The following is a 27538-nucleotide window of genomic DNA, read 5'->3' on the forward strand; positions in this document are numbered from 1 at the left end:
GCAAGCTCGAGTGTAAGTTGTCATTAAAGCAAAAACAGTGCATATCAAATACTGTACTATAACATTCTAAAACTCATGTACATTTAAATGAAAAACTTTTCATTCAAATTGTTGTATTGATAATATCATCTGTAATGAAAATCTGTATTCAATTATAAAATAGAAGCATTTTCCCAATTTCGAACCCCTCTGTACTTTTAAAGAGACATAAACCTGCAGTGTGTGTAATATAGCAAATCTATAAGTGTGATGTTGTTATAGCAGTCAAATACAAGCTTTCCAGCTACAATTTATAATTACTTTGCCAAATGTTTTTCACATTTAAAATTTCCTTTCATTCTGGAGATTACAACCTACTTAGGAACATGAGGGTGTGGGTGTACTATAAATGCAACAGTGTGAATGGTGTGGAAATAAAACTATGTCGAGTGTGTATCTATGTTTGTTTAATACCTCTGACAGTGAGTTGTGTGAGAGCTCGTCCTGTGCCTGCAGTGCTCTGGGCCACACATTCATATGCTCCCTCATCATTGCCTGAGGCATGGGGAATTTTCCATGATGCTTCAGCGGAAGACCTTTAATTACAAAAAATTAGAAGGTATAAGTGATGAGTCAAAATCGGCAGTCTTTGATCACAGACATGTACGCCTTATTAGCCTACACATATAATTACTTTATGCAGAAAAGTGAGGTCAAGAAAAAGCAAGATTAAAGGGATAGTACACCCAAAAATTTTAATTCTGTCATCATTTATTCACCCTTGTGTTGACTTGGACAAGTTTCCTTAGAAAACTAAAGGAGATTGCAGGCAGAATGCTACGGATTCATTGCATGGATAAAATATGTAATAAAAGTGAATGTTGACTGAGGCTGTCTTTCTGAATGGTGACTGAGGCTGTCATACCACTTTGTGTTGCATGAAAGAAAAAAGTCTTATGGGTTTGGAACTACATAAGGGTGAGTAAATTATAACAAATTTTTATGTCAAATATCCCTTTAAGGTGCACTCATACTAGATGTTGTGGTCTATTAATTAAGTTTCATTTATATGCATGAGAATGCAGGAGAGCTCCTCCTTTATATTATGTTATATAATATTATATTATATTTAGATCTGTCAGAATTAACGAGTTAACGCATACAATTAATTAAAAAAGTTTAATGTGTACATTTTTCTTAAATGCACCGTTAATGGTGCTATTTGTAATATTTGTACTATATTAAATCATAAAAATGACCATAATAAGTCATTAGAGAATTAGGAAACTGCTAAGTTGAAATACTGGCTTCTCCAATAACAATGCTACAGCCAGTGTATTCTACTTCGAAGTTTCCATTCCGGGCCGGAAATTCTGTTTATGTTTTAGCCTGTGTGATCCCATCCACTGCCCACTCACCAATAGTATTTCGACCACCGGGTTGCTAAATTTGAGCAAGTTTGTAGGCAAACAACACTGCCTACTGCACCCATGGAAGCCAACAAACGAACTGAATCAGAGATAACAGATTCCACCCGACCTAAAAATCCTCTCCATCCATCTAAAAACCACCAAGACCAGAGGCGTAGTAAAACAAGGATAAATGTTGTTGATGCCTTTGGAAGATGGAGACAGCTTAAAGCTCAGAAATCTTTTAAAACGGATGCTGAGTTGGCTAATTTGCATGTCAATATTCTGGCAACCCGCATGAGCTTCATGTCTGGGGCGGGGCAGGCAACTCTCCAATATTTTGAATTTGGACTGCAGTACCCATTTCAAAGGCTTGTTGTCAATCTTACATATAGCACCAATAATACAGCATAAACACTGGTCTGAAGGGCGGCGCCTTGTAATGTATCCGCCCGGAGTCATTTCACTAACGTTTCCCTGTCAGTGATAAAATGATGGTGAGAGGCGCTCTGATTTATAAAACAAGCCCAGATGGGACTTGTAATAGAAATCAAGTATTTTTCAGCCTATGTAAGGCATGTTTCTATTACCACAGATGCACATAAAATCTTAACTATCACCAAAACGCTGATTGTGACGTTTTTGTTTGCAAGAGCTTTTCATGGTGAGTTCAAAGCTGAATCATAATAGCAGCTTCACGATTGCTGTAAATTAGCAGATAGCCACAGTCTAATGGCAAATTAATATTGTGGAGGATGACAGTTTAAGGGATTTAATGCCCATTGCATTGAATATGCAACCTATGATTAATTCTTTCAATTAGTCAACCTCCCATTTAGACTTTGAGAAACATTTAATGCTACTTGAGTGGTTATATTATAGTGCAGTTCTATCTTTATATTGTGGAAGGCTTTGTTTGGAAAATGTTAATAAAGCATTATATTGCTACATATTGTTTTCTTTCCTAAGATGGAAATAAAAAATGTTTTACAAGAAAAGTATATCTAGTGTCACATTTTAGCACTATACAATCTGTGATTAATTGTGATAAACTACAAATAAATTATGCGATTAAAAATTAATCAAATGACAGCACTAATTGTAATCGTATCAGTATCATATCATATTATATTAAAAATAGAATCATCTGTCATCATATACTGTTACCTATACTTGCTGTGGAGTTCAAAGTAATTTTACATTAAAGTCTTTCTCGACCGCACCTCTAGACTGAAAATATAGTGTTACACTTCACAAATGATATATGTACATATTCAAGCACACACACACACACACAAACACACACACATGTACACACACACACACACACATGTACACACACATGGCATCAGCTAAAAGGAAGAAAAGGAAAAAGATAGTCTTAAGTCATTAGCAACTAGCTTGCACAGAATAACTTTCACTATAAGTCAACATTATTTCATGTTAGTAATTCAAAACACAGGGCTCTCAGAAAACACAACTACGCCTTGTATTCATTTTTCATGATAGCTCTTTCTTCTGTGCAATGCACACAATCCCTGCTGTTCATATCCATACTATGATTGATATGTTCGTGAAAGCCCACAGATCCTTTTTGGGTTAAGGTTTGAGTTTTGTCTGTAAATGAATGCCCCGTGTCAGCACACTGCATCAAACGGAGCAAAAAATTGTCCAGCAGATGTTCACTTTAACATCTGCTCCATTATGTTTACTTAAGGCCACATCACTGGAGAGAATGCCTGCAAAAGTGTTTGTACATGTTTGGGTTTGGAGACAAAGAAGAAAGAAGCATTAAAGAGAGAAGAAAGGGAGAGGGGAAGAAATGCATAGAATGGAAGAGTGGCAGGGCAGAAGGCACAAAAGTAGATCTAGAGAGATGTAGAGAAGAGGGACTGCATAGAATAGCAAATTCTTTGGACAAAATGGGTAACAGTTGTGTGTAAACAGTTTTGGCAGCTGTATATTCTTTGTCCATTATTTTAATTTAGCTAGCCTGTTCTTAATTAACCTCTACTCTTTGTAGATTGTATTGCATGTTATCACTTTTATTATGTTTATTTTTTTCCTTTTGATGTAATTGGTTAAATGTATTAATTTAATTTATTTCTAATTATTCACCTGCCCTCTTTTAAAAGGACATTATCTCTTACCAGGCTGGTTAAATAAAGTAGATCAAATTAAATGAAAAAAGGAAATATTGTAGGAAGGACTCACTCAAATGTTCTTTCCTCTCCTACTGTGATTCCACCTTTTGTGAATCTTAGTGTATAGGGTAGGTCGCTCTCCACAGAGCAGTCAATCTGTGCAGGCTGCATGTAGAACCCTCTTACCACAGTAGGCATGCTAACCAATGGAGGCTCTGTGGAGGGCATGGAGGTGAGTGGTTAAAGGACAAGGAATTGTTTGATCATAGCTGGGGTACATCCAACACAACATAAACAATATCATATTAACAAACTAAAGAAAATAGAACAGTCTGTCAACACATCGTATTTACAATTACTGTAACATAACATAAAAAAATAGCATAACATAACGTAAAACAAAACAAATATAACATAAAACAAAACAAAACATAACATAACATATGTGGCTAGAATGTCGCACGGCCAGTCCCCAATCGGCCTGATGGGGCGCGCGAGGGATAAAGGTGGCCGGTGACGACGGTTCGAGAGAGAGATAATTACGGGCATGTCCGTCATGTGTGTGTTTATGTTTGTGCTTTCGGTTTGAGTTTAATTAAAATATTATTTATATTGACAAGCCGGTTCTCTCCTCCTCCTTGCCCATCTTAACCCCCTTACGCATAACATAACATAAAACAAAACAAAAAACAGCAGTAAAATAGACAGTGACAACATTTACATGGACACCAGAAAGCAGGTTATTGCGAGAGAGCAGCATTCCGGATTACATGCACTGTATAAATGGCGTAATGTTTACTCCCATATATGTGCAATTTGGTCAGAAAGCAGCTTTCTCCACAGCAACGTAATTTCAAAGTAATAACAAACATGGCATCCGAGGAAGACTGCATTCTCCTTTATGTGACGTTTCAGAATGCCGCTTTCTGCAAAAACCCAAGAATAAAGCGTTTTCTTAGGTGCATGTAAACTTGACCAGTGTGGGTGGACTCTCACCTGGGATGATGCTGGTGTAAGAGACGCTAGACAGTCTCTGGAAGTTGTAGCCATCTCTATCTTTTCCAGACACTTTGATGAAGAAACTTTGAGAGGGGGTTCGAAACTCTGGGATGCTCCAGATACCTCCTGAGCCTCTATCAGAAGGCAAAGGCACAGGAATGGTACGCAGAGAGCGGCCACCTAGAGTTACTAACTCCATATTGGTAATAAGTCCAGGAGGCTTAAGACCTGAACACTTTAGAATCACATGGGCTGGAATACCTGGAGAAAAATGAGATGTTGAATCTATACTTCTTACAGAAATACAGTTATTGGAAGTCATGTGCACAATGGTAGGATTAGGTTCTGTCATGTACATCTCATATACATCTGATTCTGTCATATACATCTGAAAATATTGATATTAGTACCATGTAGTGCATATAGTTTGGCAAAATTTACCTTTAATAGGCCTCTCTCTGGTCCTGTTAAACTCTGTTACCGGTACACTAGAGAAACCTGCCTTGAAGTCCAGGTTGCTAACCCCTGTTACTCTGAGTGTGTGTCGCCCCATGCAGCCCACCTGAATAAGGGAAAAGCATGTCTCAATCACTGAGGCTAAAATGTTTCAAGAGGATCTTAAGGATATTATATTGAATAATAAATGTTAGTTATGACTATCACGGTAGACACTGATCAATGCTCTTAGGAGGTACCTTTAGTGTCCATGGTCCAGGTCGAGGGTTCTTCAGGCTGACCACCCGTGCTGAGTTTGGGATATTGAGCAGTTCTGTTAGACCCTGCCTGTCTCCAACAGTGCGACCTTATTTTTCAGGGGGCAGATCAAAAAGGTTTGCTCGACTGTAAATATTGTAACCCAAAAATAATAGAATTAAAAATATTATTTCATTGAAAATTAGTCATATTCAACCATTTAAAATAAAAGCAATGAGAACTTGATCATACCTAGAGGGTCCTTGAGCTCAATTTGTGGTGCTGGACCACTCAATGACACAGTGACCTCTTTTAGGCTGGGATCAAAAGGCACCTCCCACTGGGTCTCCTGGGCATTCTCATGGTCGGATGAGAGAAGCTGGACCTTCATGGCCTGGACAGTTTCCTCAACCCATTTAAGGACCTAAATAAATAGATAGGTCTAATGGATTAACAAGTTCTTAATGTAACATGATAATACAATATTTATAGACTTCAAAATAAATCCTTTGAGTTTCTTTGAATATCTATTAGCATGTTCAGGTTTACCTATAATTAGGTAAGCACTTCAACTTAATTTGCAATAATTTATTTTAACACTGAAACAATACACAATTCAGCTTTAATTTCAGTTGTTCTGCATGACCCAGACTGTGATGAAAATATTAAAAGAGGTAAGCCTGTTGGAGCTCAGATTCACTTTGACAAGAACCCATTCAAAGAGGTGAAAGGCAGGCCAGGCTCTCCCACTGACAGTGTCTCTGTTCATGTAAACTTTTCATGTAGACTGCCTCATAACAGAGGTACAGTGTCACAAGCAGGCCCTTTATTAAACAGTGAGGAAATGAGATCAGATTAGCTGTCAGAGGGAGAATGCACAGTATATCTGGGCTACAAGCAAGACATTTCTCAGAGAGCAGCTCAAAAAGTAAAGGACTGCTGTTCCCTCTAGAAACTCATAGACCAGATTAGAAGACACAGACTGACATGGTAAAATGTTAAACACTTTAGTCATTCTGAAAAGTATTCCAGATGATTAGCAAATTAAACAAGCAGCATCAAAGATGGACATGGATGGCTTAACCTCATTTATTGTGAATTATATGAACAACAATGTGCCAATGGCTGACTGAACATACTTCAATGACCTGAGAGAACTCAGTTATTTTCAACATCAAGATTACGCCCCTCAGTAGATAATTCATGATGGGGTTTTACAATATACAATAATATTTAAAGATCACTATCCTTTGGAGCATTTTGGAGATAACAAATGAAATAGAGATACACCTGTTTTTTTTTTCACTGTAGAAAAAAAAGTTGGATCATTGGCTTAGCTGGTTTAAGCAGGTCTAGCTGGTCTCCTAGCCTGACCAAGCTGTTATTTAGGTTATTTAAATGCCTAGTCAAGCTGGTGTGCAGCTGGCTTAGCTGGTCAGCTGGCCGGTCTCCCTACCAGACCAGTTGACAAGTGCCTAAAACCCCTTTAAAATCAGCAAATAGGCTATCTTGGCCAGACTGGGAGACTAGCTAAGACAACAAACCAGTTTAGGTTGATTAGGGTTATGGTAATTTAATAGATAACAAAGAAAATGGAGATAAACATGTTTTTTTTTCCACTGCAGGAAAAAAACCCCACCATAAATCAAATTAAGGTGGTTTACTGGTCTTAGCTGGTTTACTGTAAGATTATTTAGCTGGTCTTCCAGCCTGGCCAGTTTACAAGTACCCAAAACCTCTCTAAAACCAGGAAATAGACCACACTGACCAGGCTGGGCTAAAACCAGCAAACCAGTTTGGGCTGATTTAACATGTTTTTTGTAAGCAGGGTCAGCAGTTTATTAGCACAAGAGGAACGTAAGCCCAACAATTAAGGAAACAAAGAGTGTTAACTCGTGAGGTTAAATTTCACAGTTCGTATTTCTAGATTTCAGCCATTAACTCCTTAAGAGGCAGCTGTGTGTATCTGTTATGACGTCCTAATATTGATTACAGACATAACGGCTGCACTGTGTCCATAACAATGAACGAAAACATCACTTCAGTAAGCCCTCGAGAATGATGCTTATTTAACACATCTTTATACATTTAGGAATGAGAGAGAAAATTGGAGCAAACATAGCCTTTGATAATTTCATTACTCACATTCTCCCCTATTTCTCTCACTCTTTCTCTTTCTATCTCTCTCAGTCTCTCTCTCTGGCTGCAGACGGCAGCTGGTTCCTTTTGGAGTTTACAACTGGAAACAGCTGTAATTAGTGCCACATGTGCAGTTATCCCCCACAAAGCAGCAAAGTGCTCGCCAATGACCTACATCTGCCTCAAACCAGTGTCTGTTTCAGTGAATGCCTCGTGGGAGCCAGGGAGATTAGCCTTGTGATAGATAATCGACAAAGAGGCTACAGCAGAGTGATATGTGGTCAACCAAGAACATATAGGGCCTGTGAGTGTCTCTTATATCTTTTAAAGGTATCCCCTGATCTAAAGATTGAAGGACTGAAAGGATCATCAAACCAAAAGGATCCAGCATGATGAACCTTAACTGACTGGCTTTCTTTTGTGAGTTGAACTGTCATGTTTCAGAGATTAGCTGTGGAGGAGTATAGTAGGGAAGAAAAAAGGCAGAGATGGAAAGGATGTGAGAAGTCAGCTGAGGAAAATTCCAAATTAAAACCCACACTTTGTTACGATAACTGAATCTCAGTAAACCTAACCCAAAATCTGGCCAAAACAGAACTCTTCGTGGTCCCAGCCAACCCGTCTATTGACCACAACCTCACTATTCATCTTGGTTCAGATAATACCAACCAGGACAACTCAGAACCTGGGAGTGGTGGTAGATGACCAGATTAACTTCACTGCTCACATCTCATCAACTGCCCGGTATTGCAGGTTTGCTCTTTACAGCATCAGGAGTTCCTGTCTGAATATGCTGCAAAGCTCCTAGCCCAAGCTCTGGACATCTCAAGACTGGACTACAGTAATGCTCTTTTGGCTAGCCCAGCTAGCTCAATTAAGCCATTGCAGATGGTCCAGAACGCAGCAGCACGTCTGGTCTTCAATCAGCCACAGAGGGCTCACATCACCCTTCTCTTGATTTAACTCACTGGTTACCTGTAGCTGTCGGCATTAAATTCAAGGCTTTGACTCTGGCCTTCAGGACAGCCAATGGAACAGAACCCTCTTTCTTCAATTCACTCCTTCAGTTCTATGTCCTAACTCGCTCTCTGCAGTCAATGAATGAGCGGCACCTGGTGGCCCCGTCACATAGAGGCACAAAATCTATTTCAAGATCATTCACTTTCTCTGTTCCTCTGTGGTGGAATGAGATTACAACCTCCAAATGATCTGCTGAAACCATCTCAATATTCAAGAACAAGCTGAAAACACATTTGTTTAGAGAGTACTAATCCAATCAACACTAAATGCACTTAATATTTAACAATATTTATCATATATCTTTGAGAAATTGGCAGGCCTTTACTGCAGATATTGGTGATATTTTGTACGAAAGATTGCTTGCTGTGCTCCTTATTTGTAAGTCACATTGGATAAAAGCATCTGCTAAATGACTAAATGTAAATGTAAAAAAAGAACGTTTTGTCATCATTTACGCATTCTCGTGTCATTCCAAACCTGTATGACCTTCTCTTGTTGAAATGTTGAAGAATTTACTGGCGACTCTTTTTAAAAAAGAATCACCGTGAGTGGAAATTCGGTCTGTCGAGCTCCAAAAAGACAAGAAAAGCACCATACAGTATCATAAAAGTGTTCCGTACAACTTTTGCACTATATTTCAAATCTTCTGAAGCCATATGATAGCTTTGTTTGAGAAACAGACCAAAATTTAAATAACTTTTTTGTAGCTCAAAAAAGTTCAGTTGATGCTTGACAGCCCAAATCCCTATTCACTTCTAGTATATGGAAGAGAGTGACCAAACATTTAGTCAATCTGCCTAAAATCTCCTTTTTGTGCTTAGTGGAAGAAATAAAGTCCTGGAGGTTTTGAATGGCAAGACAGAATAAATGCAGAGTAAATGCTGACAGAATTTTCCTTTTTATGGGAACTATCCTTTTAATGCTTCACTGAATACCACTGACAGTTGACTGGTTAACTTGACCCAAATGGAAGGAGAAAAGACACAATAGGAACCAAAACAATTACGTCCCTAACTAAATTCAGATGGTTTTCCCTTCATCTTTTCACTAAAGAAAGTCTACACACCTGCCACAGTATTTTACTATAACACCAAAGCAAGCGGTTAATGCACCTTTCTCTCTCAAAGGTGGCTCATAAAGGTTCTCCATAGAGACTAGACTTTGTTCACCTATGGCAAAACAGAGATGGAGATCCATACTAGAGTGAGTCTAGTTACACTTGCTAAATACAGCTCAGACACTCTTTGCACAATGCTCTAATGTCTATCTGATGGATGTCTGTTTAATGGTTCAATTGCAATTGTTAAAGCTGTGAATGTGTAAAATTAGATGGAATTTTTTAATTATATGCTAGATAGGTTGATATAATATTCAGTATACATTATATACTGTATTCTACTATCAATACTAAACTCTTCTGTCCAGCACAGCTGAAATCTCCAACTACCTTGAGTTTGGCCAGCCTGAGGTTTCAGCCAAAGCATTAGTCTCTTTAAAGCGCCCGACTCTCTTTAATAAAGCTTTATCTGCAAATCACTCCAGTGATTAAGCCGAGACCTGTCCTTTGTTTAAGGAGTGTCTACTCCATCAACTCCACAAAGAGCTGTCTGTTGGAGTCATCCAACCTTGAGCCGGCCCTGGACAGGCATCTGTGCTGAAGAAGGCAGGCATGATAGATCATATCCGGATTACAAAGTAAAATAAGCCCTTCTAACTCTCCTTGCCCTCTTCCCCTCCTAAGAAATTACAAAGTGCTGTGTGTATTTGATTTGGCTGCAGCTTATTTAACCCCTATCAGTGAAGTAGAGTTCTGGTTAGATTTGGAGAGCAATCATGTGCTTACTGCAGATTTAGGGATTTGTCGTTATTCAGTTATACCATTCATGTCCTGTTGAGTTTGACTTTACTGCCGTTGTTAGCGGTTCAAGAGACACTAATGATTTATGTGTAAAAATATTAGTAGTAATTTAAAAATGAACCTCTTATTTTCTCTTCTAATACTTTTAATATGTTCCTCTGACCAAAAAAACCCATTTGACAGTTATTATTGAAGCATTAACTGTTGAGAATTTATTTGATAGAAGACTATTTCTTATAGAATAGTCATGAAAGTTAAAATTAATAAGTTAACATTTAATGCACAAGACTAAGATTTAACAGTTCATGTTTCAGATGCACATATGTTATTATTATTGGTGAATTGACTTAATTTCCCAAGATGCATAGAGAAAAAAGGCGTACGTGATTTACGTAGGTTTTGTTGGTGATTTTTTGGGGTAACGGGTGGCCGGTGAAAGATTTGCTGAACAAGCACGTTGTATTTACTTTCGTTTCTTTTCATTAAACGTCTAAAAAGAAGCAAGGTCTCGCGTCGTCATTCCTAGCTGATCTGACGATAAATGTACAACATTTTTGGTGCCGAAACCCCGGGAACAGACAACTATGAGTGACGAAGAGAGATCGGTCGGTATGGAACAACATGAAAGGTCCAAAAGAAAGCGTCGGACGATACGGAGTTCTACAACGAGACTGCTAAATCAGATAGACGCTGAATTAATAAAGGAAGAAAGAGATATCGATCGTGTGCGGGATATGTTAGCCGTATTGTCAACAAAGGAGGACAGTTTGCGCGAGCTAGACAGCATAGTGGAGGAACACACTTCACTGGAGGACGTGGAAACAGAGATTGAACTCGCAGAGGAATACAGAGACCGCGTCATCGAAATGAAAGCGCGGGCTCACCGAGTGATCAGAGAATATGAGACTGTGAGTAACCTACGGCCTGCTCAGTCAAGTGATAGTAGCGCAAACAAACCAACAGTGAGACTGCCTAAGCTACAAATTGATAAATTCAGTGGAGAGGTTAGTGTATGGCAGGAATTTTGGAGCCAGTATGAGATTGCTATTCATAGCAACAATGCACTTTGCAAGAAAGAAAAGTTTACCTACCTGAAAACTTACCTTATTGGAACAGCTGCAAAGGCAGTAGCAGGTCTCACATTGACAGACAGTAACTATGATGCTGCAGTTCATATTCTCCAAAGCAGATTTGGAAGGAAAGATCTCATTGTAAATGCTCACATGTCAAAGCTTCTTAATCTCACTCCTGTAAAGAAATCATCTGATGTCAGTGCATTAAGGCAGTTATATGATGACTGTGAAATTCAAATCAGAAGCCTTGAGTCATTGGGAGTGGTATCAGACACCTATGGTGGTATGTTGTGCCCAATATTACTCCAGATGTTGCCAGACGACATGGCTCTTGAATACAGCCGCCACAGAGGGGATGATGATGAGTGGAATGTGCCTAATGTGTTGAAGTTCCTGCAGAAAGAGGTTCAGAGCCGAGAGAGAGCTTTACAAATGATGAAATCATACAATCAGAGAAAAAACCAGTCTGCTAATAAAACTTGCAGCAAATCATATCCAGCCAGTGATGTGAAATTAAAGAAACCAAGCATGACATCTGCAGCTGCACTACACATTGCTGACCAGAAAATGCAAAACTGCTTGTTCTGTGATAGCACTGAACACAAATCTGAAAAATGTCCAGACTACTCAGTGTCAGCACGCAAAGAAAAGCTGAAAAGGCTTGGCAGGTGTTTTGTGTGTCTGGGGTCCAAACACATAGCCAGGTTTTGCAGATCAAAGGGCATGTCATGTGTCACATGTGGAGGTAGGCATAATGCAGCTATTTGTGAGAAAAATGAGGCACCCCCACCTGCTGCAGCTGCCAACATTGATACTGTTATTTCCTCAGTAATTCCCAAAGTAGAGAATAGAAAATCTGACAGTGAGAACACTGTGCTGCTACAAACTGCCATGGCATGGGTCGTAGGACCCACAAGCAGGAAGATGGTTCACTGTTTGTTAGATGGAGGCAGTCAGGGGAGTTTTGTGCATGAGAAGGTGGTGACGGCGCTGAAGCTACCTGTTACTAGGCAAGGGACACTTACTCTTCACACATTTGGCTCCTCTGCTCCAACAACGGTGAGTCGCAATATAGTGAAGCTCAGATTGGAGAATGTATGGGATAATAATCAGGGAATTGAAATTGAGGCAGTTGTCACCCCCAAAGTGTGCACAGCGCTGATGAAAGTGCCTGGTGAACATATACAAAGAGAAATGAAAAGCAGAGGTTTTCAATTAGCAGACTGTGCTGGAGATGATAAACCTGAACTTTCAGTGTTAATTGGCTCTGATTATTACTGGCAGATAGTATCAGGCAGAGTAGAGAGACTGACAAAAGGCTTAGTGGCACTGGAGAGCACTTTTGGATGGGCATTGCAAGGCCCAGTAGCAGTGTCTAGCATAACAGAGACAACCTGTATGCATATTCAACTCAATGAGGATGCACAGATTGATAAACAGCTGCATGCATTCTGGGAGCTTGAGTCCCTGGGCATCACAAGTGAGAAATCTGAGAGCAAAGAGGATGTAGAAGCGATGCAACGGTTTGAGGAAACCTCCATCTTCAAGGATGGGCGTTACCAAGTGGAGTTGCCATGGCGACAACATCATCCTCCATTTCAAGACAATTACCGCATAGCAAAAAAGAGACTTGAGAGTTTGAAAAGGAAACTAAGCAAGGATGTCACACTCTACAGCAGATACAATGAAGTTGTGGAGGACTACTTAAAACAAGGAATGGCTGAGGATGTGCCAAGGGAACATGCGTCATCACAAGGCAGTCAGACATATTACTTACCTCATCATGCGGTATTAAGAGAGGATAAGGCGACAACGAAACTGCAGATTGTGTTTGATGCGTCCTCCCAAGAAGATAAAAATCCCTCACTAAATGACTGTCTCTTAACAGGACCCAATCTGAATCCAGCTCTGATGAGTATTTTGATAAAATTTAAACTGCATGAAATTGCATACATGGCAGATATCAAGAAAGCATTTTTGCAGATTTCACTCGCAGAAAAAGATCGGGATGCTGTAAGATTTCTGTGGTTCATAGGACCACCGACAGAGAAGGATGTGACGCTGCGTATGCTCAGAATGACGAGAGTGGTGTTTGGAGCTTCATCAAGCCCTTTCTTACTCGCAGCCACCATTAGGAAACATTTAAGACAGTATGAGCTAGAACATCCACAAGTGGTAGAAGTCCTCAGCTCCTCACTCTATGTCGATGATTTTATTTCAAGTGCAAGTGAGGTGACAGAGGCACATACAGTGATAATGACAGCCAGGAGCATTATGTCTGATGCAGGCATGGAGTTATGTAAATGGATGACAAACTCTCCTGAGCTCAATGAAAAATGGCAGAAAGGCTTGATGGATTGTGCTGTGCAAGCAGAATCACATGGGTCTGTGCTGAAGGTGCTTGGTATGGTGTGGAGACCGGCCACTGATGATTTTGTGTTTGACCTCAGGGGGCTGCTTGATATTTTGAAAGAAAAAGAAAACACAAAATGAAGTGTTCTGCAGTCTTCTGCTCGCATTTTTGACCCTCTAGGATTCCTGACTCCTTTCACAATCAGGATTAAGTGTTTGTTCCAAGAGATGTGGGAGAGAGGGCTCAAGTGGGACGAGGAACTGCCACCTGATCTGACGATGAAATGGCAGCAGTGGTGCTCAGAGCTCCCTCAACTGCATCAGGTCTCAATTCCCCGATGGTACCAAACACGCCTACTGCAGCAGGACAGTCAAGAATTAAAGTTACATGTTTTCTGTGACTCGAGTGAAAGGGCGTATAGTGCAGTTGCTTATCTTCAAGGAGAAACAAGGGAAGGAGAAGTAACTATAAGCCTGGTTGCATCCAAGTCCAGAGTGGCTCCGCTCAAAAGGATGACACTGCCACGTCTGGAGCTAATGGGTGCTGTAATAGCAGCCAGGCTGGGGAACACTCTCATGAAAGCACTGCAGCTAGGCAAAACACAGCTCAGACTATGGACAGACTCAATGATAGTGCTGCATTGGATTTGTGGTTCTGCTCATAAGTGGAAGCAGTTCGTAGCAAATAGAGTCACAGAAATCCAGTCTCTAACTGACCCACAGTCCTGGTCTCACTGCAAAGAGGAAATGAATCCAGCTGACCTCCCCACCAGAGGACTAACTGTACAAGGCCTGAAGCATAGCACATTGTGGTGGAATGGTCCTTGTGTTTTGATGTCACCTGTTCAGTCAGAGAGCACTCAGGAAGAAGTTCAGGAAGATGAAGTAAAGTCTGAACTCAGATCCAAATGTCAGATTACTGTACAGTTTGTTAAGCAAGACCAAGCTTTCTTGAGCCCTGTTTTATGTCTGGAAAGGTCCAGCAAACTAAAAACAGTGCTCCGGGTGACAGCCTGGATAACGAGGTTTATCTCCAACACCCGCTCAAGCACAAAATTCAGTGGTGAACTGACAGCAGAAGAGCTGAATGCAGCAGAGAAAAACTGGCTAAAGATGATTCAGAATCACAATTTCAGCTCCGAAATTGATCTGCTGAAAGCAGGGAAATGTCCCAACACTGACTCCAGAATCCGAGAGCTAAAACCATTTCTGGATGAAGATGAGCTGCTCAGTGTGGGAGGAAGGCTCCAGTATTCTGATGTCTCTTACAGAGAAAAGCACCCATGGATTTTGCCCAACAACCACAGATACACAGAAATGTTAGTGCAGTATGAACATGAGAAGATAATGCATGCGGGTGTACGAGACACTTTAGTGCAAACAAGAGAGAAATATTGGGTTTTGAGGGGACGACAGATAGTGAAGAAAGTTGTGTCCAGATGTGTATTCTGCAAAAAATTCAATGCAAAGGCCGGGCAGCAGACTACCGCGCCACTGCCAAGAGATAGAATAACAGAGTCTCCACCATTTGAGATCACTGGTGTGGATTTTGCAGGTCCACTCTATGTGAAGACACAGTACAGCATGACAAATGCGTATATAGCACTGTTCACTTGCGCTGTAACCAGAGCGGTGCACTTAGAGCTGGTCTCAGATATGTCTACAGAGAACTTCCTGCTAGCGTTGAAAAGATTCATCTCAAGAAGAGGATTATGCAAGGTGATTTATTCAGATAACGCTAAGACGTTCAAGAGAGCTGATCAAGATTTGAAGGAGCTCTGGAAAGGTATTGAAACTCCTCAGCTACAGGAGTTCTTCTCAGAAAAGTGCATCACCTGGCGGTTCATCGCTGAAAGAGCAGCCTGGTGGGGCGGATTCTGGGAGCGGATGGTCAGGTCAGTCAAAATTATTCTTAGAAAGGTGTTAGGCAGAGCTAAACTCAACTTTGAAGAGATGTGTACCATTTTGACTAAAGCTGAAGCCATAATAAACTCGAGACCGCTCACTTATGTGCACAATGATGTGGACGTGTCAGAGCCGCTATCACCTGCTCACTTCTTGGTGGGACAGAGACTAACCTGTTTGCCTCCTAAGCCATATACAGCTGAGACTAAACATCCAACAGCAAACAAGGAGGAGATGAACAAGAGGTGGCGCTACAGACAAAGACTTATGACCAACATCTGGAACCGATGGCGGAGAGAATATTTGCTGGATTTGAAGTCTGCTCATTGCTGCGACACCCCAAAGTCTTCTCTGCTGAAGGTCGGAGATGTTGCACTCATCGAAGAAAACAACACCCCAAGACAGAGCTGGAGGCTAGGAAGAATTGAGGAAGTGTTTCCAGGTCGAGATGGCCTTGTTAGGTCATGTGCAGTTCGTACGAGTTCAGGGACTGTTCTGCGGAGACCCATCCAGCTTCTGTATCCTTTGGAAATTATATAAACTGTAGTTTATGGGGGGGAGGATGTTGAGAATTTATTTGATAGAAGACTATTTCTTATAGAATAGTCATGAAAGTTAAAATTAATAAGTTAACATTTAATGCACAAGACTAAGATTTAACAGTTCATGTTTCAGATGCACATATGTTATTATTATTGGTGAATTGACTTAATTTCCCAAGATGCATAGAGAAAAAAGGCGTACGTGATTTACGTAGGTTTTGTTGGTGATTTTTTTGGGTAACGGGTGGCCGGTGAAAGATTTGCTGAACAAGCACGTTGTATTTACTTTCGTTTCTTTTCATTAAACGTCTAAAAAGAAGCAAGGTCTCGCGTCGTCATTCCTAGCTGATCTGACGATAAATGTACAACATTAACCCTCAGTTGTATCAGACAATAGCAATGTATAATCATATAAAATTGTGTTTATATATCTGGGTCTCTGAGGACCCAGAAATACATAGTTTAAAATTTTTCAAGGAGGATACATTTACATGCCCCGGCCTTTCTGTGTGGAGTTTGCATGTTCTCCCCGTGTCTGCGTGGGTTCTCTCCGGGTACTCCGGCTTCCTCTCACCATCCAAAAGACATGCAGGCTAGGTTAATTGGTGTCTCCAAAAAAATTGCCCTAGGTGTGGATGTGGATGTGGAGGTGAGTGTGAGTGTATGTCTGTCTATGTGTGGCCCTGCGATGGACTGGCGACCTGTCCAGGGTGTCCCCCGCCTTTCGCCCAATGTTAGCTGGGATAGGCTCCAGCCCCCCGCGACCCTGTACACAGGATAAGCGGTTGACGATGGATGGATGGATGGATGGATGGATACATTTACGTATAAATATATTATCAAGTTCAAACTTTTAAAGAACTTTGGATTTTAATTAGATATAAGATTAGGAAACAACATATCATATCAACCTGATATTTCTGTGTCAAAGGAATAGTTCACCCAAAGATGAAAATTATGGCATTTACTCCTGTTTTTCCAAACCCGTATGATATTTCATATGAGTTAGCTTTCTGTTAGACATCAGTCACCATTCACTTCCTTCTTATGGAAAAAAGATGCAATGACAGTGAATAGTGACTGAGGATAACGTTTTGGACTTTGCAAAACATTTCCTTTTGAATTCCATGATATATGGGTTTGGAACAACATGAGGTTGATCACATGATGACAGAATTTTCATTTTTGGATGAACTATCCCTTTAAACCTTAAACACCTACCTTGGGTCTTGAGTGACCAGGGACCTCCCTCTGTAATTTTATGGAGTTGTGCCCACACCTCTTTAGTATTCCTCAATCTCTCTCTTATAAATTGTTTAACACAGATATACATATACAGTATATATATATATAAAAGTGTATAGGGTCATTAGAAAAAAGTTTATAGGGTTATTAGAGACCCTAGAAATGTATGGGTGTTTTATTGTTTTTGTTTTGTTGCACTTCCATTAAGTCTATTTTTATGATGTTTTCATATCTATCACAGGATATTTATTTCTTTGTTTATTTCAAGCAGAATGAGTACTATATTCATACAAATAAATACTATATCACATTTTCTGTGCAACAATGAATTAACAACAACGGTGGTTTAGCAGTATTCTATATGCGTGTACACATACATATTACTTAATCAAGGTGGCACTGATGTTTCAGTGATTGACTTGATTTACATTTGACATTGTTATAGGATGAAGAAACAACATGGATGTAAACTATAGCAGGTGTAACACATTATGAAATGTATGATTGAAAATTATGAAAATGACTATTGTCATTTGGGTGTACTACTGAAATTCTGTAATTGTCTATCTATTTAGACTCGGTATGTGCCTGAGAAAATACTTATGTGTAACTTATGTGTATCTTTTGTTATGTGTTGCTCAATATGTGTTTGACAGCCAATTGCATCTCATGTAATTTCAGTGCGAAAGTAATGAATCCTGTTCAAGATTTGTCATGATTTGTTGCATTTTCTCTTTGATATATGAAAAATAAAACATCAAAATATATTAAAAATTATTTTAATATACTATTTTCTAATTGTCTTGAAAAAAAATTGAGTATTTGACACTGTCTGGGCATTTTGTAAATCCATTTGCTATAGATATGAGTGCCGGGTCTCTAAAGACCGGAATATGCATGAGTGTTTGGTGAAATTCCCATGCATTCAAGGGTTAAGTATATCTTTTATGTTTTTTTAAAAGGGCCTTGTTGTCTCTCAGACTGCAAACAGAACTTGAATGTTAAAAATGCCACCCAACCGGAAAATGCATTTGCCACGGGGTTGTTTTTTCATACTTGGACCTGAAAGGATGGAGATCCTGATAATGGAATGAGTGTGAAATGTAGCAACAGGCTTAAACTAGGGATGAAGTACATTCTGCTATGTGGTTTTTGGATGACTGTGTTAGAATGAATGTCAGGGGGAAGAAGACTGAAAATGTCAGCTGTAAGAGCAACTGTGTGACCCTGACCTTGAGACAATTCTCACAGAGTGACAGGGCTGATGGAGAGTGTTAACAGCTTAAGGTTGCTCAGTCATCCCAATGCAGACACACTCACTCACACTCTCACCAACAGGTACATGTGGTAAAGCTCTCAACCATGACTACCATCAACTACCCACCCAATCCAACCATAAATCAATAACACACACATATCCGGTTACAAATACGAATATTCAGACATGCTTGTCTTCACATTTTAGGACTCATGTAGTAGAAGGCAGATTTTTTTTATACATCTTGCTTTCTTGTGGATTACTTTTTCTTTGGTTGTTTTTGATGACTCAGACTCCTTCATGTCCTGTGTTGACATGCATGATACCAGTGTCTCACATAGAGGAAGGTCTGCTCTTTTTCATGTCTGGCTATGACTGAGCATGCATGATTTTAGCTTACGTACTATGGAGCACAGACAGAAGCGTGCACGTTTCCCCTCAGTTTTTTGAGACAAATGGGTTTTGAAAGCAACTTCCAGTAAAAATATTATTTGTATTATTAATATTTAAGTTGTATAGCTTACTCTGAGGCAGAAATTATCACACATTCACATGTGAAAATTTGATCAGTCTACTCAAGTCACACCTTTTTCAGATAATTTTCTTTAAACTGGAAATTATGTCATCATCGACCCACAAGTAGTAGCTCAAAAATGTTCTCCCGTTGAACACAAAAGGAGTTATTATCAAGAAGTCAAAGCTGCTAAAAATGTACATTAAATACTGTAAAAATATAGTTAAATGTTAGTTCATGATACCTAATGATATAAAAAAGGATTTACTAATGTAAGAGAACCTTATTCTAAAGTGTTACTCCTTTTTTCCCCTTATTTCGCATAGTGCACAAACTGCAACACATTATAGTAACTGAAAAATGATTATTGCTGAGAGTTGGGACACACAGCTGAAAACATTCTCTATTTTTCTGCTTCCTTTAAAAGTGCGTTTCCAACGTGTGTTTTTTCAACACGGTTTGAGTGTGTCTCCAATTTTTTTATGTGAATGTCATGTGGGTTCATGCGTCTCACCTCATTGACTTGCTGCTTGTCTAGGTGAAAAATTTGACCGGAGCTGGTGGCAGCGATCTCTTCATAAGCTCTGTATCCTGGCTGGGACCGATCCCCGCAGTCCCCCGTCAACACAAACACAACCTGAATTTAGAGGGGGTGGGGAAAACATCGCAAGAGATGTTTATGAGTGTGTGAGTGTTTGTATAGGGGGTTGGGTGTTGGGGATAAACGTCAACAGTGGGGTAAATTCCATGAAAAGCAGATGGATTTTTTAAATGGGCTGAGATATTTCGATTTATGGTTTACAACTTCACAGGCTTAGGGTTTGACTGACCACTTGCACTTTGAGAAGCATGGCTTAATATAAAAAAATGATATGGTATAGATTTAAATATCCTCTTTCTTTGTACAAACTTAAAGATGAAGTGTCCACATTTTTTACATTTTAAAATGTGTTCTTCTTTCCCCAGGTTTATGTAATATGCTTCATCGTGCTGCCTCAGGGCTTTCAAAGGGCCAACAGCCAATGACCTTTGGCCCACCGATTACCCTTAGGTCAAACAAGACCAACTGGGGAGTAAGGCGGTGTCAGTGTCGGAGTTTCACCGAACTTGCCAGGTTGTGTATCCAGTGTACAGATTTGGGAAAAATGAAACACACAATGGACAAAGCACTGCACAAACTGGGACATCATCCCGCTGTTAGTGGAGAGACCACTCGGGATGCATGGAAGTAACAGTTAGTGAGTTGTCAATGCTAACTTATCTTGCTAGCTTGCTAATGTATACAAATGACATAAACTCGATATTCTAGAAAACTAGAAAACCTCAGCTTGAGCTTCCCTCTTATTTGTGATATGGGCGGGGGGTGTGACATTGGCATCAGGGCGGAGTGTAAAAGGTGGGTTTTAGGGCAACGCTGCTGGGTTATTGGCCCGATGGTGGGAATGCAAATTGATTTTGGTTTGGCGGCTTGAGGTCTGAGGCTATTGGCCCTGGCTGGCCAATTGATAGTCCTGGCTCACACTGGCCTGATTGTGGAAAAAGTGGCTATTGAATTTTGGGTGGAACTATCAGTTTGCTGTAGGACATGTAAAATTACAAAAATATGTATTTATGAATCACTATTGCATGGACTTGCTTACTTGAGACTGTCGGAGTTGTACTAGCTGAAGAACATCTCTTTTCAGGCGATAATCTTTAGCTCGGGCATCTGTAAAGACATATATAAAAGATCCAGGCAGAGAAACCTCCAGAGCCTTCTTGATGGCCCCAATGCTCATCTCTGGGCAATCCCCTCCACCCTGAGAGAGAAAAACATGGTATTCAGCATTAACATCTACATGTATGCACTAGACAAACTCTTGCTATCCAAAGTATAAAAAAGGACATATTGTGTTTTTATAGTATTTACTCCAAACCCCAAAAGGACAATAGGAACACAGTACTAATAAAATTGTAGTGCTGGAGACATATCAAGTGTTAAGATGAGCCAAGAGAATCAGATGAAGCCACAGAGTGAAAATAAGAACACAGAGTACAGAATATGATTTGATAATGGTAGCTAAGAATTTGATACTGGTAGCTAATAAAGAGAGATGCCACTGGCTTATTAGTCTGCCAAAAAAAAAATGTGCCTGTGGTTGTTAAAGAATATAAGTGTAGACACTTGAATAAAGGTGCATGGGTGGAGCAGGAACATTTTTGATGTGTTTGAGGAGGTGTGTGTCAGGCAAAACAATAGAAATGAGTTGTAAGAAACAAGTTGTGGCATAAACAATGTCTGGGCAAGGACGTGGGTGGAACAGAGGTCAAGACAGGGGCTGTTTTTCCCTATAACCTGCTGAGACCCAAAAGTGACTGCTGTGTGAATTTTCCATTTCCCTTTTGATTTGTAACTTGTAGCACCTAAAAAACATGCCAAAAAAAAAAAATAATAATACATTCTAGAGCAAAAATGTTTCCTATAAATTGATGGTAATATACTGTAAGTTGTGGAATTTTAAATAACACCAAGCTATAGAAAGACTTGTTTATTATGCTTCCAGGAGTGTTGGTTATTCATGCTTTTGAGACGTTACAGACAGCAGCATGGCGTTTCGCAGCAATAAATCCCTCCAATTTTAAAAATGGCATGTTGGACGAAACTAGAGACTCTTATCTTTTGACTAAATCAAGTTTCAATGTAAAAACCTAATTAATTTTCTTACCAAATGTAGTTTTGTTGGTGTTTCTCCCAAAGAAAAACTCTGTGGTCGGCGCCATGTTGTTTTGTCACATGTCTCCGTATGTCGAAAATGTAACCCTTTACTGACAACACAGATTCTCCTGAACTGAGATCAGTCAGGTTAACTGAATTTAAATTATGCATTGTGTATAGCTAGGCCGAAATAAAACGTACACGTATGTGTAGGTGGGGTCGCAGAAGGATATATTGCATAAATGTTGACATCACATTTGCATTAACAATAATACAGGCTTCCCACACCTTTTGACCAATGATTTTTAATGACTTTTTCAAGATGTTTCCAGTCATTATTAATTAATGAAAACATGGGTAGAAGAAATGGTTGTGTTAATTGTTAGTAAAACAAGCCTTACCTAAATTGTCTGAGTCAATGGGTAATTATGCAAGAAATGTAAGCGCCACGTAGTTCTAGCGGGAAGACTAGCAGCTGTACATCATCGTACCATTAGCTGGATAATTCCCAGCCAATTACATGTAAGCCATTGCTTTAAAAGTCTGCTCACAATCCATCACATTGCTGTTTCAGTGTGCTAATGCGGCAACCTCCACCACTCCACCACCACCAGTTCAGTCCCGTCCTGCATAGGAGTAGGCTCCTCGTCCCAGCCTCCTATCTCCGGCAGGATATGACGGTTCCAAATACTACAACTTCGGAACGCCAGACGGGAGAGACATCAATTTACACAATTTATTCTGCTTATGTTTCTTGAATAAAACCCATTGCACGTACAAAGAGCGATCTCTACCAAAAAATTAACCATAACATAAATTCACTATAAAAATGTCCATGATTTTTTTCTTAATGGCTAAGACACATTTCGTGAAACCTATAATACATTTCTCAAAACTAAAACTATACCCACAAAATCAAAACTACAAACTCAATTGTTGAAACCTCAAACATTTTGGACAAAATCAAACTATTATTTCTATTGAGCACAAATTGTTTGAAGATGACACGAATATGCAAATAAAGATCATTTGATGTCATCCAACCAATGAGATATTAATCAAATAACCAGTCATTGTTAATCAATTAAAAATTTATCAAACACTGATTATTTCTATTCAGAAAAATTAGCTCTTTTGCAGACTGGTGACCACCTGAACAAACAGCTCCTGAAGATCCTTCTGGAACTTTTTGGGGTCAGTAGTGATGGAAACGGGGCCAATATCTGATGAGGAAAAACAAAGAATCAGTAACCATCAAGAAACATCTATCTGTCTCTACATTCAGTCTGACTCTGAACCCTTCATTGAGTGTTAAGAAAGTCTATCACAACACTTTAATTCAACAAACAAATCCTTGGGGAGTGGGTGTTTTGAAATGATTAACCTTCTTCACCCTCATTAATGGATTTTAAACAGTGAGGATTAGGCCTGGGTACAAAGCCTCTTCCACAGATACTGCCCCAATAATGACTATCTCTCGCTCGTTTCTAGACCAGACTGACAAACGGGCTATAATCTAAGCCAACATCAATTCATGAAACATGTTTGTCTCAGTGGTTACAAAAGACTATCCTGAAACTTTTGACAGCTGAGACAATAAATGAAGGACCCGATTCCAGCAGTGCTCATGTAAATGTGACTGCAGGGTGTATAACCTGATCTCATTATTGTTTAGGACTGCCATCATCCACCAAGCTTACCTCTCCATACTATCTCTCTTGTCTCTGTTTCTCTTTTCTTAGGATGTCTCAGGATGAATTGGGTCCACCTTGAATTTGGCACTTATTTGGACTCTCTCAAAAGCTGATTGATTACAGCGCTGAATATACAACACACGGATGAACCGGCATATGAAAGATCCATTGTTTTTGGTCTGGGTATCCCAGATGGTTTTTTTTATTACTCTGACAAAAACTATAATTTTAATAGTTATTAAAAAAATGGAAGACAAACAGGAGGATTATAATTTTGACAGTGCTTCGGGAGAATGGACAGAAGAGGAATATTTGGCTCACTTTTGAGGGGGAAATCTATCCTTTTCTGAGAGTGACTGGGAAAGATTGATCAATACACAATTAAATAATAAAAACAATTGAAGTTATGATCTTCAGCCTTGGATGCCAGCAAAAGTTTGTACTGAATTCAATTATATCTTTGAAACAATAGAGCACAGACACCAAACAAAATCCAGCTTCTTTCATTCATCAACATGAACTTATATTTCACTTTCATTTGTGTCCCATATATGCCTACAGTATGTGTAAAAATATTACTTTAATGATGAATTGTTGATGATTGTTGATTGCTAATATTTTAATGTTAATAAAAAAAATAGACTTTTACTAATATTTGTGTTGATATAAACATGTTTATGAAACTGTCTATACCTTGATGAAGGCATAATGATGTCCCACAATTGATTAAACATTTTTAATTTAGCTTGAGATGGCACACTGCGATCTAATAACATTTCAACATTTCTAACACTGATCCAAACAAATATGACTCCTGTGTAACAAAGAATGTCTCAGTCACCATTCACTGCATCTTTTTCCATACATTGCTTAACATCTCATTTTGTAAGTTTGAAACAATATGAGGGTGGAAAAATATTTCTGTGTGAACTAATCCTTTTACCACATTATATCCCTAAAATATTTTAGTCTGACAAAAGCACACTTAAAATACCTTATCAAACTTGAATAGGAACCCGTTACATCAAATGACTCTAAACAACAATACGTGCATCTACATAATGAATTTAAATCTCATGCAACAGCAATGCAATTATCTTCGCATTCCTTTTTTTTTTTGTACTTTCTCTTTCCCTCTCTAAACGGTGAAAGGGCATCAAGCTGTATAGTGCAATCACATCTTTCTGTTTGTCACTGGCTGTCTTTATAATCTCAGCAGTTTTACAAGGTCCCCAAGGGAATGTCACATTAAAAGGTGTGGGAAGGACTGGCACCATCCCCCTACCAGTCTAGGACTTACGTCTCTCCTCTAACCGGGGGGCTGGGTTGGCTCTTCCGGAGAGTTGGATGGAGAACTGGGGGTGATTGTGTTAATTACATTCTACCAGACAACATGTGCTTCTCATCAGCTCCATGGGCACCCTACCCCGCTAGGTGAATGGATAGTTGGTCTGAACCAGAAAAGATTGTGGAAGTTTAACTGAGAATATACTACTCTCTTGCAGTCTCCAGATGTGGAATTTAAAGACATACTGTATTTAACGAGTGTGACAAACATGCAGTAATTATTCATAGTTTATATTCAAACTTGGGGAGTAACGGAATACTTGTAACAGCATTATTTAATAAAACATTGTGTAACTCTAATCCATTACAGTTACATGAAAAAATTGGGATTACAAGCAGGATACAATTTTTAAATTTAGAACAAAATAATACAACTCTGAGGAAACTCTAGAGACTGTTGTGTATGAAAATCCCAGGAGACCAGCAATTACCGAAATACTCAAACCAGCCCATCTGGCACCAACAATCATGCCACCATCTAAATCACTGGGATCAGATTTGTTTACCCATTCTGATGGTTGATGTGAACATTAACTGAAGCTCCTGACCTGTATCTGCATGATTTTATGCATTTCACTTCTTCACAACGTTTGCAGAGAGCGAGGCCGGGAGAGACAGGCTGTTAAGGATTGACACCTGTGGGAAATCACCTCAAACAGCTGTTTTGTGAGAGTGGATAGGGATATAAGGGAAATCCAGACCATCGGAGGGGGGAGAGAGAGATGCACACAGCAGTCCAGTGTGTGTTCATTGGTGTTCTGAAAAGCAATCTTTTGTGTGTTAGAAAGAAAAGTGTGTTAAATAAAGATTTACGTGGGCAGTTTACCTGGCCCCTGCTTCCTCCTTCAAGACTAAGCAAGAGACATTGTCACAGTGGTGCCGAAACCCAAGAATTAGGAGGAAGAAATGCCGTCATGGAGTCCTCGCCACTGGCCGAAGTAATCAAAACCCTCTACGACATCCACCGAGCCCAACATCATGCCCAACATGCGTGGAACAGGAGCAGCGGTTCCAGGTGCTGTTCCAGGCAGTGAGCTTTGTTCACCAGAAGTGGTCTTCGGCCGTGACCTTGGACCAACCCATGGCCATGCAGCATGTCACGATGACCACAATGGGACCACGGGATGACCCGGAGGCTTTTATCGAGCTCTTCGCGTGGAAGTGGCTGAGTATCCAGTGGGCGATCCGCCTACTGCCGCTGTTGTCCAGGGAAGCCCGGCTTGTGCCTCAACAACTTCCTGCAGCCAACCTTCTGGTGTATGAAGACTTGAGAATTACCAGCCTGCAACAAGTCAGCCACTGTGACAATGTTTCTTGCTTAGTCTTGAAGGAGAAAGCAGGGGGCCAGGTAAATGGTCCACGTACATCTTTATTTTACACTTTTCTTTCTTTTCAGCACACCAATGAACACACAGGACTGCTGCGTGCGTCACACCCCGGCAGTCTGGATTGCCCTTTAATCCCTCTCCACTCTCACTGCAAACTCAAAACAGCTGTTAAAGGTGATTTCCCACAGGTGTCAATCTCTCCTGGCCTCACTCTCTGCAAACGTCGCTCGGCCACGGCCCCATCACCACAGTAATTTAAAATGCAATCTGATTACATTACTTTATTATTGTGTATAATTGGATTATGTTTCTGATTACATTTTGGCTAAGTAATATGTATTTGTAACACTTAAAAAGTAACCATAGTTTAGTTGAAGCCATGACTTGAATTGATCTCAATCATCTTTTTAATTTTAGTTAAATTCATTTATGTTTGAAACATCTCTATCTCTGTTATGACTAGCTGAGCATACATCTCCAAGGCATGAACACCTACCTATCAGCGGTCCCTGGTGGTCAAAATGTCCCTTGTAATCCAAACACCTTTGTTCCAATATTAGTTCATTGACATTGCTTGGCCACAATAACTTAAGAACTACATCATGTGTATTATAGGTCTATATTCCATCATCATACAGTTATTCACTTTATGAAATCAGTTTTATAAGACATAAATTAATTGACACACTGATTTATAGGCTAGTTTGGGACATAATCCAATGTTATGGAGGCTTGTATCTCCAAGAACGGACAGACCCGTGAGCATGCCCTTCTGGCTTTTACATTTGTAATGAAACCATAACATTTTGATTCTACCTGGATCATGGAAAGGAACCAGCACAAAATTCTTGATGGGTCTTGTTCTGCGGCTCAGGGTCCTCTCCAATATTCGAGACGCACCATCTATCACCTGTTTGAGATCGTCGTACATGGAGCCGGTAACATCGAAGACAAAGGCCAGTGTTGAAGCGCTGTCATCCGTGCCGGAGGTTCTCTTCACCGGCGGTATGGATGAAACGGAGCGCGCTGTGATACTCAGCGCCAAAATGAGGATTTGAACGGAAAACGTCTTCATTCTTAATTTAATGCATTTGACCACTGATTTAAAAAAAAAAGTCAGTCAAAAAGTATGAAGAACTAGTCTCATAAATCACAGCAACAAATAATAATTATAGTATGTTTAAAACTTTATAACCTAGTTAAAGTGCTAGAGAAAATTATTTCATCAGTTAATTTCCAAAGGGGAAAAAGGTAAATTGTCCCTAAAATGTCCAACCACTGGTTTCCTAGAGAGTTCCGGTGTAAGTAATCCTACTCGAGTTTGATAAACGTTATCTGCGATAA

At 39.7% G+C, this 27538-nt stretch overlaps 1 protein-coding gene across 1 annotated transcript in view; it reads right to left on the reverse strand.

Moving 5' to 3' along the window:
• The window catches only part of hmcn2 (hemicentin 2), a 99250-nt gene extending 71970 nt beyond the window's left edge, over positions 1 to 27280 (reverse strand). Inside the window, exons 1-10 of the mRNA XM_052094072.1 lie at positions 27011 to 27280; positions 22978 to 23048; positions 20771 to 20929; positions 19645 to 19767; positions 5477 to 5648; positions 5227 to 5333; positions 4973 to 5093; positions 4529 to 4792; positions 3603 to 3747; positions 454 to 575 (exon numbers count right to left, since the gene is read on the reverse strand). Of these exons, the coding sequence (XP_051950032.1) occupies positions 454 to 575; positions 3603 to 3747; positions 4529 to 4792; positions 4973 to 5093; positions 5227 to 5333; positions 5477 to 5648; positions 19645 to 19767; positions 20771 to 20929; positions 22978 to 23048; positions 27011 to 27269 (1543 nt within the window). The 5' untranslated portion in view covers positions 27270 to 27280. The remainder of the gene's footprint in view (positions 1 to 453; positions 576 to 3602; positions 3748 to 4528; positions 4793 to 4972; positions 5094 to 5226; positions 5334 to 5476; positions 5649 to 19644; positions 19768 to 20770; positions 20930 to 22977; positions 23049 to 27010) is intronic.
• Positions 27281 to 27538: the final 258 nt, after the last annotated feature.

This window comes from Xyrauchen texanus, chromosome 27 (genome assembly GCF_025860055.1).
Source record: "Xyrauchen texanus isolate HMW12.3.18 chromosome 27, RBS_HiC_50CHRs, whole genome shotgun sequence".
NCBI classification, from domain to species: domain Eukaryota; kingdom Metazoa; phylum Chordata; class Actinopteri; order Cypriniformes; family Catostomidae; genus Xyrauchen; species Xyrauchen texanus.